Below are 16,457 nucleotides of genomic sequence, written 5' to 3' on the forward strand. Positions count from 1 at the left end.
ACCTAGGTAGTCACTGAAGATGCGATGCGATGCGATGCGACGCGATGCGATGCCCACGCTCTTCTTCAAGCTCAAACAGACAGGATTTTGCGCCCCTCCCATCCGGCTCGTCGGTCCCGGCTGCGGTCTTGGGTACCCGTACGTACGTGACAAATCTGCAGTTCTTCAACGAATTTGTTTGCTTCTGTCTCTTTGATTACCTGGGATCGCAATTTGGCCTGCGCGAAAACGGGTAAGCGGATAAGGACATGGCGGCTGACCTTGGAAGCGAACGGTACTCACGCACGCACCGGACTCGCCAAGGACGTCCAAAGGTACTTGATAACGTAGCAGGGCCTGTACATTGTGGGCGATGCTTGAGAGACTCTCATCCATGTTCCGGGTTGCGAACTTGAGGCTCCACTGGACAAGCCGTTCTCGCATCTTTTCCCCTCCCTCCCTCCTTCTTCTTCATCTCGGACGCCGGCGCCAGTGTGAAAAGAACAGAAAAAGACAAGGGGGGGAAAGACCGCACGAAACCCACACCAAGGCCGTAGCCCGCGGCTCGCATGGCTTGGCAGCTCCGAGTCTCTGTTTCGCTCGGGGCGTGGCGGCTTCGGCCTCGAACTCGAACGAGACTGAACAGCTTTCACAGTCATCTAGGCACTTATCCACAAACATACGCGGGACTCTTATTATGCGTCTTGACTGTGGCTGAGTCTTTCGCCTTGCCGAAACTACAAACCTTGCGCAGCTGACAACCTCAACTGCATCTTGCCTCGCCTTGGCTACCTTAGGTCATCGTCGTTGTCGTCGTCGGGCAACGAGATGTCACCAAGGTCCTTCTGCTTCGGGGACTGTACGTAACAGAGTCGCCATTACTCCTTCTTAGCCGCCGCGCCACCCTTGTCCCCCACCTCTTCTGAATGGATCACCTCGACTTGAGCAAGTCGTCCTATTCACTACCACATCTATTTCGATATCGAAGCCGCATCGGCCCTCCGAGAGGCGTGGGCTCTCCTCCTCCTCCTCAACCTCTTCTAATATCTGAGTCCTCCTCCGTCACAGTGGCCGACACTGATGCTCCGAGTCACCCACCCTGGAAAGCTCCCCCCGTCTCGATGCATACTTGGTTATATTCCCTCAACGTCTACACCACATTGCTTGAGGTAATTTTTTTTTTCTTTTTTTTTTTGGCTCGCCCTTGACTAAGAAGTCGCCTTGGGTCTGCATTTGCCGTCACTCTTTGGCCAGGCTATGGTGTCATCCCAGCTTCACCCGCGTGTCTTGCTCGAAATCCGAGCTTCTTCGACCGAGTGTAACCAGACTCAAAATCCAGCAAAAATTTTCTCCTTGGCCTGTCGTCTCCGTCATCGCCATACCCGCACATCTCCGCGCTCGCATCGGCCCTCTGGCCCTGGCACATGGTTCAAAACCCCTCCTTTACGAACACAGGTTCCGGCTTCTCCCTTTCAGAGAGCATGAAAAACATGCCCTTCACCCCACGCTCACTGCCGTCTCAGCATAGGCAAAATATCGTCCAAAATCTGAACCGCCCTTCAAGTCCCCTAGGTCGCAACTCGGATTCAGCTGCACCTGCCCCCCCCCCACCCCCGACCTTCTTTTTCTCCTCTATTGTGCCCTTTCCGTCAATCGGACTTGCCTCGGGTGCCTTGATTGGCCCTTCTCCGCAAAGACTGCGAAATCGAGGTTGTTCGTGGATATTCCGTTTCCTGAGGCACTATGCAGACTGCCGTCATGGTCAAGCTAGTAGGCTATTCGTCTTCCATATGCACTGGCTCACACATCTGAATGAGACACCCATCGTAGGGATTTCTTCCGGTTGGTCTATGTGAGCCGGTTTTCTAACCCAACCGAGAAAGAATTACAGCAGCCAAGTTAGTCCGATCACTGGACTAAGTTGACGAACCCAACCCAGCCCAGCGTCATCGTTCACTATGCCTAGCTTTTTTGGCCCGCCACAAGAACAACGTGGCGATAGACGCATTGTTATGGACATCATCGAACTCGAAAAGTTGGGTTTGATAAAAGATGTCCTAGTGCGGTTTTCCGCAAAGCAGCTGCTTGAGATGCGCATTTACAAAGACGAGCGCAGTGACATGGATACGTAGTCATCTGTCGGAATTCCCCATTTACAAGTGAACAGTCCCAAACGCCGGTCAATGCACTCTCGTGTACCAGAATAAGCTCGTTCAAGTGCCAGCAATGTAACTCAAATCTCCACTGGGGTACCGTAGCCCGAGTCTCTCTTTCGGGTGGTCTCGTCACCTCCACCCTCGGTTTTCGCTCCATCAGTCAACGGGCCCGGCGGTTCTGTTACCTGTTCCTCCGCCTCGGCCGCCCCCTTCGCCGCTGCCGTCTCCGCAACCTCGGTAGTAGCATCCACATCGGAGCCGGAACCGGACTCCAAATCGCTTGAGGAGTCGGGGGAATTTTCCTTGTTTGGCTTGCTCCTCATCTTTTTCTTCTCAACGTTGCGTTTCTCCTTGCTCTCCTGCTTCCTACGCACCTTGTCAGCTTCCTTCTCCTCCGCCGACTCTTCCGACTTTTTCCCCTCTTCCTCTCTTTTCTTCTTCTCCTCTTCCTCCTTCTTCTCAGCTTCGGCCTGCCGCTTCTCCTCAGCGGCTTTTATTTCCTTCTCCTTCTTCTCCTTGCGCGTCTCCACAACCCATTCTGCAGCGCCTGCAACCGCGTTCTCGGCGCTACGCTTGTGCTTCATAAGGAACCCTTGAATCTCAGCTGGACTAAACTCGTGGGCAGGGATCTTTGTTGCGAAATCCCTCGATAGTTTGTCGACCTTGAACTTGATCTCAGCTGTACGCATGGCCTGTTGCTCGGCCAAAGCCTTCTCGTCTTCGGAGTCTTTGAGGCTCTGCATCTGCTGGGCGGCTTCGTTCTCGTCACCTTCGAGGGGAGCAAAGATGGCTCTGAATATGGACCCGATGATCTCCTCGTCGGCAAGTGTGAACTTTACCACAAGATCCACGCGACCAGGTCGAATGAGAGCCTTGTCGAGCTTCTCCACGTGATTTGTCGTCATGATCAGTACACGGCCCTCTTGACTTGCCACGCCATCCAATATGTTTAGCAAACCAGAGAGTGACAGCCTGCTCGAATTCGTTGTCGTTGTGGCGTTGCCCGGGGTGGTCTGTCCAGGTACCATGTCGCTAGACCCCTCCTTGGCATCGGAGTTTTCAGCCGTCGAGTCCTCCCTCGTGTGGGTAAGACCAGCAGTGTCAATGTCCTCGAGAAGAACTACACATCGGCGTGGCAACTCTGCGAAGAGTGTGGCAAGATTTTCCTCGTTGGCAGAGATGGAGTTCAGACTGACTATATAGATCCTCATCTTGAAGAATCCCGCCAGAGCAAGCGACAAAGACGACTTGCCGGTTCCAGGGGGGCCGGTCAATAGGTAACCGCGCCGCCAAGGGATTCCACGGTTCGAATACCACTTCCGGGTTGCGGGTGAGAGGTAATCGGCGACATCTTCCACGAGCTCTTGCTTCGTCTTTTCATTGAGAATAACAGTGGAAAAGGGTCGAGATGTGCGCGCCATGCACCGCTGCCATGAGGGCTCCGTCGTGCCGGCACGTGTACTACCGCGGTAGATCATTGTTTTTTGAGAATCCTTCTTGAGGTACTCGGTTCGAGCCTCCTGGAGCAACTCCTTAAGAATCCAGGGGTTACGGCCAAAGCAGGAAACACTGATTTCTTCGCGCTCGCTCACGACCAGGTAAGAGGCTTGTTGCTGGTTCTGGCTACGCTTGAAGAGTAGCAGGTGACCGCGGTACCAAAAGGTATGGCTACCAAAGCTGGGTGTGTAAGCCAGGGGCTTCTTCTTCGGGCCCGGCTCGCTTGACGCTTCCCCAGAATCGTTGTCCTCCTCGTCATCATCATCCCAGCGCCAAAGGAACCAGGACCGCGAGTTCAGGTTTGTGTTGACGACGAACCGCCGAGAGTTCTTGGCAAAGCGTTGGGCAGCGACCCAAGACATGAGAATGTTCTATCCGAGTTCAGCTTTCTTGGTCATGGAGTATGTCACCCATCACGACTGAATCTTTGACCCATACTTACGTAGATTTCATCGTCGGTGCGGACCTCGACTGTGGACATGAGATAGGTATCAATCTTCTCCCAAAGGTAATCGCTGAAGTAGCGCCATGCGAATGTTGCTCCACCGCAGAGGATAACCAGGGGTATGTAGACGTTGAGATCGATGCCTAGATACTTTTGGAAGGCGGTCGAGAAGACGCTGAACCCGGGGAAAAAGAAGTCCAGCAGTGCCATTTGAGGGGGCGCCTGAGCCGCGATGGACTCGGATGTATTCAAGGGGTCCGCGCAGGAGGCGGGTTGCGGGAAAGTTTCCATGATGTCTACGGGGTTTGAGGAATTGTTTTTGAGGGCCGGCTCTTGGAAATGAATGATTGTGGTGCTTCGAACGGCTTGTGTGTTTGGAGGCCAGTTAAGAGTTGTAAGTGATGTGGGACGGAGGGAGGGTTTTGAGAGAAAAGGGTGGGTGACACAGAACGAAGAGACCCGTGAATATGGTCAGGCTGCCTTGAGGTATATATCTCGCAGAGAAGGCAGCCATCCCGCCTTTCATTCTGTGTTCGTGACCGGAACCAGCCAGTCATGAACAGACAGCTCCATGAAGGCGAGCATTTGCCTCTGTGGTTCCTACGGGCCAATCACATTGCCTAGACGATGAGGCCGCCAGGCACGATCCATCCACTTGAGTCACTCCGGAAGGGCTAGGGGCGGTGGGCCGCAGCGAGAGGACGCAACAGACATCTTTTGAAGATATTCTGTGAGGGCAAGAAGAAGCTAAGCAGCCGCAGCGAGCTGGCCGGTGCCTTCGCCAGGTTATGCTTCACAACTGCGTGTCCGAAGAGACTAGCTATCCGCAGGTGGAACAAATGGACCATGTTTGGATTAGTCGAAGGAGTAAGAAGAGGAGCTGCACCTTGTCTGACTGCAAGACCCAGGAAAGTGTGAAAAGGATGACTGCATATCATCATGTGGGATGAATGGCATCTGACGTATCGGCAAAAGAATACTCGCGAAACCAACGAATGAGAAGACCCGACACCCGGTAAAGCCATTAGAGGCTGAGTCCTTTTGTGGTTCCAGATTCCTTCCTAACTACTCTATCAGAGGCTGGGGTTGACGGTGCGATGGTTGCCTGGAGATGGTGCGCCAGATGGAGCGCCCAAGTTGTGGCTGAGGACTCTGCGCTTAGCCACGCCATGCGCCAACGTTCTGTGCAGCGGGCTCTCCGAATGACGCATATCCACCTGTTCTTCCATTGGCTCGAGCTGTGTCCTACGACGTTAATGTACGGCCACTTCACGCGGCACCAGGCTTGGATGCAATGGTCTCAAGCAGCAATTCATCATCATATTAGCAACTATACGAACACGTTCTTCGCTCACAGACTATCATAATCTCGTTACTGCAATTACATATTGTAAGTTGTTTGGCCGTACCCGACCTCTCCTTGAAGGTTCTGTTCTTCCCTCCTGTGTTCTGGGTACGTGAAGGGGGGTCAAAGTTATAGGTGTGTCTCTCTTCGTACGCCGAGACCCAACAATCCGTCAAAAGAGCAGACCGCCTGAAACGCAACTAACCATTTTTCACTCATTCGAAGCAAAGTTTCGAAATGTTGCAATCCGGAACCTTTCAATCACCAAGGCGTGTATTTGTGAGCGCCGCCGCCGTCGCCGCCGTTCAGAACGATGAAGGGAGCTTCGCCACCTGGGGCTGGCGGGTGTGCGGACGCTGGCGGGAAAGGAGGGTGAGGATGTGAGTGGAATTGCGGTTCTGTGCCATAATCTTCGTAACCGCTCTCAACATCGTCGTCGTCGTCGTCGTCGTCGTCTTCGTAGCCATGGTAGTCGTGAAATGTGTGCTGAGGCGGCATGAAGGGTGGAGGCGGCGGCCCCGGTGGATGTGGGTGTTGCGGGAAGAGAGGTGGCGGGTGCATGGCGGGAGACGGTCCGAAGCGAGGCGGGGCTCTGGACCGGTGCTCCCTCCGAAGACGGCCAGACGAGCGACTACTTGTCCTGGACGCTATTTCGGAAATGCTGTCGTCGAATCTTGGGGTGACCCACGCGTAATGGGTGTAAGAGCAATCGCTGTAGATTGAAGCATCGTCCTGGTACAAGCCCCAAGTCTCGTCAATCTCGTGGACCTTGGTTCTTCGCAACGATAGAGGCTTCCCGAGCGGAGCGCCGGTGGTCCATTTCATGAAGGATACGGCCCAGTGATCACTCTTAATATTGGAGTGAGAGACCTGGGAAGATCTCGACTTTTTGGAACTCCCCGAGCGCAAGGATGAGGCCGAGGATGATCTCGAGGATGGCCGAGAGCTTCCCGACGAGCTCGAAGCCGATGAGTGGGGCATGCTGCCTGCACAGGATATGCCGAGCTTTGGGAATCTTCGTCCCAGCACCAACTTTTACTTTTGGGGGCAAGACCAAGAGCAAGAGAAGGAGCAGAATCACACGTAGAAGCGAGAGCGTGAGCGGGAGCGGGAGCAAGAGCAGCAGAGAGAAACCTCTGCAAGAGAGGGATGGGACGAAGGTGCGCCGGCAGGTAGTGACGCGAGAAGACAAGGCACCGGAGGCACCGTATGGGCAAAACCCTTACTAAGACGGGCTGAGTTTGCTGAACACCGAGCAAGAGACGAAGCAAGCAACAAGCAGCGGAACCCCGGGAAGAGCCCTCTCAAATACTCGTTGCATTCTTACTGCAGATAGAGGGGACGAGCGTGGCCGTGAGCAAATCCACTGCTGGTCGATGCTGCTCGCCTCATCTTGGTGCATGGCTCCGACGGGGGCAACGGCCCACATGTGTTGAAGTGCGTGATGCAAGTGCAAAAGCAAGGGGACTCGAGGTAATTTGTACCTCGTCATATCACGGCGACGAGAGATGTATTCGAGATCGAACCAGTGATATACCCAAGACTCGAGGGACTACGCTGCTGTGTGTGTCCCATGCGGGGTACAACACCCTCCCGTGAAAAGGCAGCCATTTCGCCCTACTTCCACGGCAGCCCTGCACATGTTTGACCAGTAAAGCTGTTTCGACAGAAGCTTTTGAGACAACTTAAAGTGCACACGAGTTACCTACCATGTGGAATGGCAGAATATCTGGGCAACACCGATCAAGATCTCATGAAGCGGCTACCCACGCCCAAGTCGCACGAGTGTTGACCCCTAGTTAGTTGTCCAAGTACGAGGCTGAAGGCGTCGCACATATATATACATATTAGAGGGGCCAGGACAACATGACATTACACCTACTGCCTTTGTGTTGCTTTGTACGCCCTCGGAAAATCAGGGGAAACGGACATAAGGTAGTATACAATGCGTATCGAAGGTATATGGGCAGCGGAATCGCAGCCTGCGGCTGTTGCGACCTTCCAGCCTTTAATCTCCAGACTCAACTACCGGTAGACTACAGAGCAGAGCATTCGGAGTGAACATGAGGCTGCGAGCGCGAGAGCGGTAGCCGGCCAAAACCATTCGTCACTGGCGTTCGGTGAGCCAGACGCGATGCATCTAGACGTGCAGCTGTAGGTTGGCCGAAAAGGGGGGATCACTAGACGAAAACAGGGCTGCGCCAGCGTCGACGGCAGCCAGTCGCAGCACACATCCTGCCTGCGAAAGTGCACCTAGACAGCTGCCTACGAGCTCCGACAGCCATACGAAAAAGACCATAAGCAACATGCGCTGACGAGCCTTGGTTCGGACTTCCGCCCCAGCAAAGCCACCGCAAGTTTACCGATGTTGGCTTCCGGGCGAATGAGACCACGGCGATGTTGGTCTCCGAGGTGCCATGGTCAGATTTGAGCAAAACAGCACCAGGTCATTCACCTATCTGAACCGCCTGCTTGCTAGCAGGCAGGTGCAAGCAAGACGTGAGACGGGGTAACACGAACGTTTGGCATCGCGCATTCAGTCAGATGGGTGATGAATGGGGAGGCTTGAGACGAATTAAAGCATGAGATGCGCTACACCGTGCCTGAAGGTGAAGAGTTAGAAGTGAAATAGATGTACTATTACATGGTAGTGCTGCTGGCGACGGTAACGGGGCACACTTGTGATGAGATGGGATTCTCCCACCGACTGGAGTACATAGTAGGTACGGATACACTGGAGTCCAACTCGTTCGAGGACCCGACTGGTTGAATCCTGCTTGCTGGTAATTAAGCAGACCTTATGTACATACCTTGGTTAGTTACTGCGTACTATATGTCCGCAACGTGGAAAGCTTCGTTGGCGATGCGATTTGAGAAGCAGGGTTCATTTCCTAGCGAGCCAGTAAGGGACAGTAACCTTAAAGTAGCCCAGGTACGTGACGGCGGATCTTTTATCGCGGGCATTGTCGGGTGTCAGCAACCGGGCTGCCTTAGGTTGAGTCGCCTTTCGGCGGATCTGCTTCCACTTTCTCAAGCGGACTGCAGTGAGCAGTCCCGGTCCACGTCCCGTCACCACACTACCTGCTTTTCTGGACCATCTGCACTCACGTGCTGTGACCGGGTACAGTGCTAGGTACCGCATCTGTCTCCGGGCCCCACCAGCTTCTGAGTTTCGGTCCATCTCTTGGAGAGTCGTAGGATTTGCCTGAGATGCGGTCTTGGCCGACTGCGCAGTGAGCGGCGCGCAGGGGCCTACCTGGGCTCTGTCACAGTGCCCGTGCCGAAGGAAGCGACACTATGCCAGTACGGGCCCTAGCGCCATGGTCTGCCCCAGCACCCAAAACCGAGATCTGCGGTCGTCCCTGCTCCCATTCGCGTTTCTGTTTGGACATTATCGTCTTTTGGCCAGACACACAACACACGCAGCACTTGAAGCAGCCCCCACTCCTTGCCAAACGTCTGAAACCTTCCGTTGTGACAGCGTCATTCCGAGCAAGTCTTCTTCATCCCTCCCTGCAGCCCTCTCTCCTCCACCGAGTCGGGTGTCATGAGCTACCTCGGAGCCTTCCTTTGTCAGCACTGGTCGGGCTGTGGCTGTTTCTCAGCGCAACGAAACAAGAGTCGCCCAAGATCGGAGATTAATAGGCTCAGCAATCATAGCATGTCTTGTGTGTAGATCGACTCACGCCGACACGGGGATCTCCCGTCTAATTTATGCTCTTCTAGATGTCACAACATGTTGATCTGGATTCATCTGGATGGTGTACTTGACTTGGGCGACCATTCGTAGAGAAAAGGCACCTTATACGGCATCCACGCGGGCAACCAGCTCTATGAACTACCGATACCGTCACCATCTAAGGTAGTGTGAGGTACAGATAAGCAGAACAAGAAAAAAGAGAGAGTTCGTACCTTCTTGTTTCTCGCCCGTCCTCTCCGTCCAAGTGGGCTCACTTATTTTAGCGTTTGTGGACTCCAGACGCCAATGCTGCAATATCCCCACCGTTCTCTCACACGAACGAACACCTGCACCACGACCTGCATCTGCACCTGCACCTGCACCTGCGCCTGCACTGTTGCCGGCGCCTGCACTTCCAGGGAGCATCGGCGGGGCTTTCTGGCTCCCGCTGCATCGTCTTCTGTAGCGCGTTCCGTAGGCAAGCTGTCGTTAGGTATTTTGAGATTCTTTGTCTTGATGACCATCACTTCACCGACGAGGCACGGGCATCGCCTTCCAGGATCAGTCGGTCTGCCGCTGTTCTTGGTCTTCTATTGGTCTTGGTCTTGCACCCGACGCGAGCCAGGGAAACATTGACTACCTGCCTTCTGGACGCAGTAGGTACCGAGTGTTCTATCCATACCTACCTACCTAGCTGGGGACAGGTATCGCTCGGCAATAGGTACTTGCTTCGCCCGCTGCTGACGGCGCATCGCTCGTGTATCTTTTCCCCGTTCTCTCCGTATGGCTAGACTTCTTTCTACTCAGGCTTCCTAGTCATCCCCCCCAGTCCTCGGCCTCGTCCAGGGCTCCTTGCACAAATGCACCCAGAGACGGCACGGCTCCCCTTCTTCCCAAGTGCATCCATCCATGGATCACCCCCCTTCCCATCCCTCACGCAGCGCGCTCCTTGGTTCTCTCGCCGTCTCTCTCACACCCCTGGTCGTTTCTAGCAGAAAAGTCTCCAGCGGACTCGCTCCTCGTCGCTGTTCTTACTTCTGAATACGGCCCCTGGGTATCCTGCCTCCGCCGCCCGGTACACAGAAAAAAAGGGCCCCTCCCCTGAGCCCACCAATCATGCGCCTGGACGCTTCGTGTCGGACCCCAAACCCAAACTGTTCCTGAATCGTCCAACCTTGTCTAGTAGTGCCCTCCCGCACCCGCACTTCCTCCCTCTCTCTCTCTCCCCCTCCCATCGCCCTGTCCTTTGCCTTCGCCTCTCTCTCCGACTGTGTCTTGTCCTGTCCTGCGCTACTGCCCGGTCTGTCTGACTATCCTTCCTTCCTCCTCCCAAAACCATACTACTCTCCTTCTCGTACTGCACATCCACCCACGACCTTTTTCTTCAATCTTAGTAGCCCACACCCCGACGCTTCAATCCTCGAATTGTCCACCTCTTCTCAGCGACGACTGGTTCGGAGCGGTATTATCGAGGAATCACGGGTTGAGGTTGGGTTTGGACTTGGGCCTCTGGGGTCAGCGGCCGACGCCCATGTTGTGAAATTGGTGCAACCACGTCTTAACCGCCGCAGCTCGTCGTCGATTTGAATCCTGACCATCGCACAACATCACAATGGATCCTTTTCATGACAAAGCGGGCAACGAGAGGAGGGCTTCCCTGAGGATGTCTGCGAGGCAATCAACCACCGTCGACGGCGACGACGATGAATACGACCTGGCTGCCGCCATGGGCTTATCTGACGGTTTTCGCCCAGCCGATCTTTCTGCGTCCCATCCACCCATTCCCTCGATCACAAACCCTTCGACTGGCTCGGCGGTTGTGTCACGAGACTCTGCCGCTACCCATCGAGCCCTACCTTCTGCCCGACCCTCGAGTATCGCGAAACCTCCACGCTCTCACGACCCCCTCGCCCTTCGTCATGATGGTTCCACCGGCCAAATGAACGGCACCGCACTTTCACGCGTATCCAGCGCTTCCACCGATTCGCCCATAATGCGCTCCGAGAGTCCCTACGACGGCCCCTCTGGCCCCTCGCACCCGTATCAGATGTACCCCCAGCGAACAAACAGTGTGGCGACGTCATCCACCGCCCGTATGTCAGAACGGTCGTACGCTGGCCCCCGTGGCCCGACCCATCCGTACACTCTCTACACACAGAACACGGTGCCGGTGGATTCCGGTGAAGGTGACAATATCCCCGTGGGGTTCGGACGCTCTGATAACTATCAGCGACGTATGGGACCCGAAGGGGAGGAAATTGCCGACTTGATCGGTCCCTTGGGGCATACTGAAGAGCTCCCTCCATACACCAGGTATCCAGAGCAGGCATACGCGAGAAAACAGCCCGGCGATCATCAGGCTCAATCGCAACATCATCAGCAGCACCAAGATCAACCTCACCAGCAGCTCTCGCCACAACCATCGGGCCAGCAACCACAACCGCAACCGCAACCACAATCACAACCACAAAACACGCTAACGGTCATGGCTGCCTCTGTCCCCCCTGCAGTGATTCCCGGCGCTGGTGGCCTCGGACTCGCAACAAGAAACCCCGAGTTTGAGTCTCGTGAAGACCTTCGTTTGCCGTCGCGCATGTCATCAAGGACTTTGACTTCAGACACTGCAAGCCAACACGAAATCAACACTGCTGCAGAGGCTTATGCCGAGAAGGCCACCGATCGCAAGTGGCAGAAGAGGGCCAAGAAAAGAATGTTTGGCGTCATCCCGTACTGGGCGATCTGCTTGTTGGCAGTTGGGTTGGTGCTGATGTAAGTGGGATTCGACCTTCATGTGAACCTATCGACTAACTTTGTTTCGCAGGGGCATTATTCTAGGTGCAGTCATTGGCACTTTCTTTGCCAAACACAAGAAACCGCCAGGCCGTCATCAAGATGACGAGCCTGTCCCCCTCGTCATCCCAACTGCCACGGTTGACATAAAACCATTGGCAACTCTTCCACCTGACCTGCCTTCAATGGAGATCGGTACATTTGGCTTGCCCCCGTTGATCGCTAGTCAGGCACCGAGCACATGCTTTAACGATACGACACAATCGCAGGCCTGGACCTGTAACATCCCTTTCACTAGTTACGTCATGGGCGTTTCTCGAATTGCCAACGAACTACCCATATCTGATTACACCTTAAAACTTACTACGTTCAATGACAGCGACCACACCGACGAAAAACTCAATATGTTCGCTTGGGGCACTCAACCGCCTCTCATTATCGACCCGCTGAAGATGCGGCTGGTCAACGACACTTCTGAACCTGGTAGGGGTGCCGCCTGGTTTGCTCAAATGACATACAACAAAACCGTCGTCGTACCTGAGGACAGATTTCCTGGGGTCAGCACAGCTAGGCCAAGTGCGAAAAGGCGGTGGAATGGCCCTCCTCCTGGGTCCGGAGACTTTAGCAGGAAGGGTGTTAGGGGAGCACAGGCCGGTGATCGACCCTGGATCTGCACTTGGCCTGGTACTCTCCTCGAAGTTTTCGTCTATCCATCACAAAATAACAGCTATCAACGGAAGCCAACGTCGACGACAAAGCCCTTAGCAGCTGCCACAATTCCACCCAGCTCAACACCTTTCTTGGTGCGCCACGGATTGGCGACGAGCACCTTCTCCACCGCGGTTCCCACCGACAAGCCACGACGAGCTCCGCCTCCGCCATACCCGCAGGTCATCAAGTTCGAAGAGCGTCGCGTATCCCTCGACGAGACCAAGAATGCCTTTTGCCGACAGGTTGAAATTTGTGACGACGGAGAGAATACGGTTCCCGTTTTGAACGAGGAAGGCCAGCCCGTAGAGGTGATGATCATGGAGAACAGACAGACAGTCGCTATCGCCGACTCGAAACGTTGGATCCACGAAGACAGCCTTTTGATATCACGGGATCGGCCGACGAGGACAAGCCAGCTGAGTGATTGCGGCTGCATTTGGTGGTTCACATAACACCCAGCGTCTGTCACGATGTGCCATGACAAAACATTATTATTGCATGGCTTAATGTACTACACCATCTTTTATTGGCCCATAGGCCTTGTTGTTACATTTGCGTTTTTTAAGGCGTTTGATATCTACCTGGACGAGCATCGTGGGCTTCGTTCATCTGGCGCAGTAGGCTTGCGATTGTGTATATATATATATGTGTGTATTTGGCGGAATACTTAGGAATGGGCCCGCAAGGCCCCAACAGCCCTTCCGAGGCAAAAGAAGATATCGGAGCAAATTTTCAGTCTCAGGCTGGCTTAGCACTGTTGAAAGACTTGATGCCGCAGGTTTGGTTTGTCTTGCACGGTCAACCATATTGTTAGTACTAGTTCAAACTATTTATGAAAAGAACACAGAAGCTGGGCAAATGAGATTTCCGTCATTTGGCAATTTAAACAAGCAAATCCTCCTGAGCAGCCCAACTGAGCACGCTTCTACACTATAATCTACTAGCCTTTGAGATCGGTTGCTAAATCGTCCAGGAAGCTATCAGCGAGTTTCTGGGCTCTCCTCGCCTCGACGTCTTTACGCCGTTGCTCTATTTCCTTCCGTCTTGCCTCCTTTTTCTCCTCACGATCTTTCCTCGCTGTCTCTGTCCTCTGTCGCTCTGCTTCAAGACTCTCAAATTCCTTAGACCTCGTCTCCTCATCTTTGCTGAACTTGTAGAACCCCGTACCCTTGGTTCGGATTTCGCTATCGGCATCGTAGTGCCTCAAGTCGGGGGGTGTGGCGCTCCTGTCACGTTTGCGTGCCAACTCCTCCATCTTCTCGGGGTCTTCCGGGTTGAATGCCATGGTTTGAACAGCGTCACCATGTAGAAGTTTCGCGGGTGCCGCAGGCCGAGCAGACATGCGCTCGAGCTCCTCAGCGCCGAGAAGGCCGCGGCGGCGTTGTCGCTCCAGACGTTCTATCTCGACTTTGGTGCCCCGCCGCAAACGCCCAAATTCGTCCTCATACTCGACAGTTCCCTGGTTGGCGTTCTCTCTACCACCATCGTCGCGGTTGTCGTCGTCGTCATCGGAGTCGGAACTCAGAGCGTCTTCATCGTCGTCCTTTCTCCCTCTTGCCTCGGCTTCTGCCCATTTTCGGTCAAAGTCGATCAGGGGCGCAGCTTCGTTTTCCTTTGGCACATAATCACCGCGTTTCATGGCGGTGTACAGGCGCGCCTTCTCTTCCATCTTGCGCCGGGTGCGGGCCAGCTCTGAGGATTCTTCATCGGTACCCAGAGGATCCCTCAGCTTTAGCTTCGCGGAATCCGCCTTGGAGGACGAGCCCGCCTTTCTGGGGCTGTCGTTCTGCCGCCTCGATTTTGCCCCAGTGAAGATGTTGTCTTTGGTCCGCGACGGGCGAGGTCTTGCCACCGTAGGAGCGTTGGCGAATGGGCCAGATATGATAGAGGACAGCTGGGCAGTGAAATCCATGGAACTGCTCAAAGCCATATTGTTCTTGCGCTTTTTAGGCGGTGGTTGCCCATAGAGGTTTGGGTCTTGGGGCATGATGCTTTGCCGCCGGCAGGAAGCCAGATCTGAGGCAGTTGCAAATCGGCAAGTCGGGAGCTATTGGGTGCGATTCTCTGTTCCCGTCGAGGACAAACGATGAAGTGTGGCGGTAAGTTTGCTGGGGTGTCGGGGCGTGGGTTGTCGTGTAGAGTCCACAGGCGCTTCTACTCTGGGCACCTTCAGCGTGGAGTGGCGCTTGGAGTGGCCCACACGCAACCTTAGAAGGCACCGAAGGTACCTAGGTACCTTGAGGTTCTTGCTGGGCTTACATACCACCTACCACTGCTACCTACCTGACCTTACCTAAGGTACCAATCTAAGGTAAAGACATCAGTGTAAGGTAGTTGCTAGACACCCGGGTAAGTTTCCACCTATGGTCAATACCATACACGACGGGAGGGGGGGGACAAGCCAAAGCGAAGTCAATGAATTCACGTCAATAGAGAATGGATATAATCGTTGCTTCGTGCATATATCCAGTCGTATTCGACATGGTAATTATGCGCTTGTAAACGCTAACTCCTGTAAAAGCTGTCAATTGAGCCCTAATGCATTCCGAAAACCGAACGGCCTCCTCCATTTACTTGTGTGTTGGTCAGCCCGCGACTGGAGGACGACGACAACGATGATGACGACGCCTGCCCGCCAAGCCTCTCGGTACTATGCAGACTTCATGCGCTGATTCACATCTGTCAGGCCATCGGCCGTCTCTGGGGCATGTCGAGCAGCTGTGGGAGGTCTGAGTTGACCATTTCTTGACTCCTGCCAGGGGCGACTCCAGCAGATTCGGTAGACCCAGACAACGAAGTCAAATCCAATCAACAGGACGATGGGAACCACAAAAAACAGGCCCAGCACAATCTATCGTCTCGTCTCGTCAGTTTGGAGTTTGTCTGGTTGGTTTGACACGACGGGGATGTTCAATGTGAGACTTACGAAAGCGCCTGATATGTACCTGACCAGAGAAGGGTAATCCGGGGCCAGAAGCGAGTAAGTCATCATTGTGTCGCACCACGAGGCTTGCTGCGAGCGAGATCCCATCCCCATCGGGTGGAAATCAAGCAGCCAACGTCTTTTTGCAACAGGGGCGAAAGAAAGTGGTGGGGTTTCGGTGATATGACTTAGGTTGGTAGGTGCAAGTGGTAATAGTAATAGGTTCCTAGATGCGTGTGCGGCGGGTGACGAACGAAGGCAAGCAGACGAGGGAAGTGAGTATGTAGGAACGCATGTACGGCGGATAACAAACTTCAGGGCGAACGACAATTATTTGAGCAGCTGATGAGTTGACCATCGGGCCTGGCAAGTTCAATGTTTCTCCAGAGAATGAGGTGAGAGCCGCGTGAGGTGGAAGGAAGTTGATGGTGGAATATGAGATGTCACGTCAGACCCAAGGGAGAGGAGAACGCGCTTGCGTGAGCATGGGTTAGCCGGCGCCTCCGTGATGAAGTATAGCCCAGGTGGCTACCTAGGCACCTTAATGACCGACCAGCAGCAACTGCGACACTGGAGGTATGGACAAGTGCGTTCCTCTTTCCCCAGGTTGGTAAGTGCCTTCAGCGCGCATCCGTTGTAGGTACACCATCTTCAGGGGGTGGGTGTGTGACCGCCTTCCGTTTGCGATACCCCACTACCTACGAACCCCCCCTCCATGGACATCGTACTGTACCACGAATTGCATCGCAATTTTCTGCCCGACGCTTTTTCCCTCTTCTTTTTCTTCGCTCTCTCTATACTTATTTCCTTCCTGTGACACCCGGTTCAAAAGACCCAAACCCCACGTCCTTCGCGAATCGTATAAGCCCAATTCGAAGAGACTTGCGACATCGAAACATTCTCCCACAAGCACCTGACAAATTCCCAACCGC

General features: G+C 54.2%; 5 protein-coding genes across 5 annotated transcripts; 1 reads left to right on the forward strand and 4 right to left on the reverse strand.

Annotated features, from left to right (window-relative positions):
• Positions 1-2,212: 2,212 nt before the first annotated feature.
• Positions 2,213-4,368, reverse strand: bcsl1b-1 (putative mitochondrial chaperone BCS1-B; the record flags this gene model as incomplete). The annotated part of the gene is made up of 3 exons (XM_066153149.1): positions 2,213-2,458; positions 2,510-4,003; positions 4,075-4,368. The coding sequence occupies 3 exons, from the start codon at positions 4,366-4,368 to the stop codon at positions 2,213-2,215; spliced, it is 2,034 nt and encodes a 677-aa protein (XP_066007367.1).
• Positions 4,369-5,683: 1,315 nt separating this feature from the next.
• On the reverse strand, positions 5,684-6,247 carry CGGC5_v014794 (uncharacterized protein; the record flags this gene model as incomplete). The annotated part of the gene is made up of 1 exon (XM_032029688.1): positions 5,684-6,247. One exon carries the CDS (start codon positions 6,245-6,247, stop codon positions 5,684-5,686), a length of 564 nt encoding a protein of 187 aa, XP_031890758.1.
• Positions 6,248-10,713: 4,466 nt separating this feature from the next.
• Positions 10,714-13,054, forward strand: CGGC5_v014795 (uncharacterized protein; the record flags this gene model as incomplete). The annotated part of the gene is made up of 2 exons (XM_032029689.2): positions 10,714-11,870; positions 11,923-13,054. The coding sequence occupies 2 exons, from the start codon at positions 10,714-10,716 to the stop codon at positions 13,052-13,054; spliced, it is 2,289 nt and encodes a 762-aa protein (XP_031890759.2).
• Positions 13,055-13,542: 488 nt separating this feature from the next.
• CGGC5_v014796 (Coiled-coil domain-containing protein 174) lies at positions 13,543-14,589 on the reverse strand (the record flags this gene model as incomplete). Its single annotated transcript, XM_032029690.1, has 1 exon — positions 13,543-14,589. The coding sequence occupies one exon, from the start codon at positions 14,587-14,589 to the stop codon at positions 13,543-13,545; it is 1,047 nt and encodes a 348-aa protein (XP_031890756.1).
• Positions 14,590-15,028: 439 nt separating this feature from the next.
• CGGC5_v014797 (uncharacterized protein) lies at positions 15,029-15,594 on the reverse strand (the record flags this gene model as incomplete). Its single annotated transcript, XM_032029691.2, has 4 exons — positions 15,029-15,114; positions 15,177-15,230; positions 15,342-15,453; positions 15,529-15,594. The coding sequence occupies 4 exons, from the start codon at positions 15,592-15,594 to the stop codon at positions 15,029-15,031; spliced, it is 318 nt and encodes a 105-aa protein (XP_031890757.2).
• Between the last annotated feature and the right edge of the window lie 863 nt (positions 15,595-16,457).

This window comes from Colletotrichum fructicola, assembly GCF_000319635.2.
Source record: "Colletotrichum fructicola Nara gc5 chromosome Unknown KSG_Nara_v1_contig09, whole genome shotgun sequence".
Taxonomy (NCBI): Eukaryota; Fungi; Ascomycota; class Sordariomycetes; order Glomerellales; family Glomerellaceae; genus Colletotrichum; species Colletotrichum fructicola.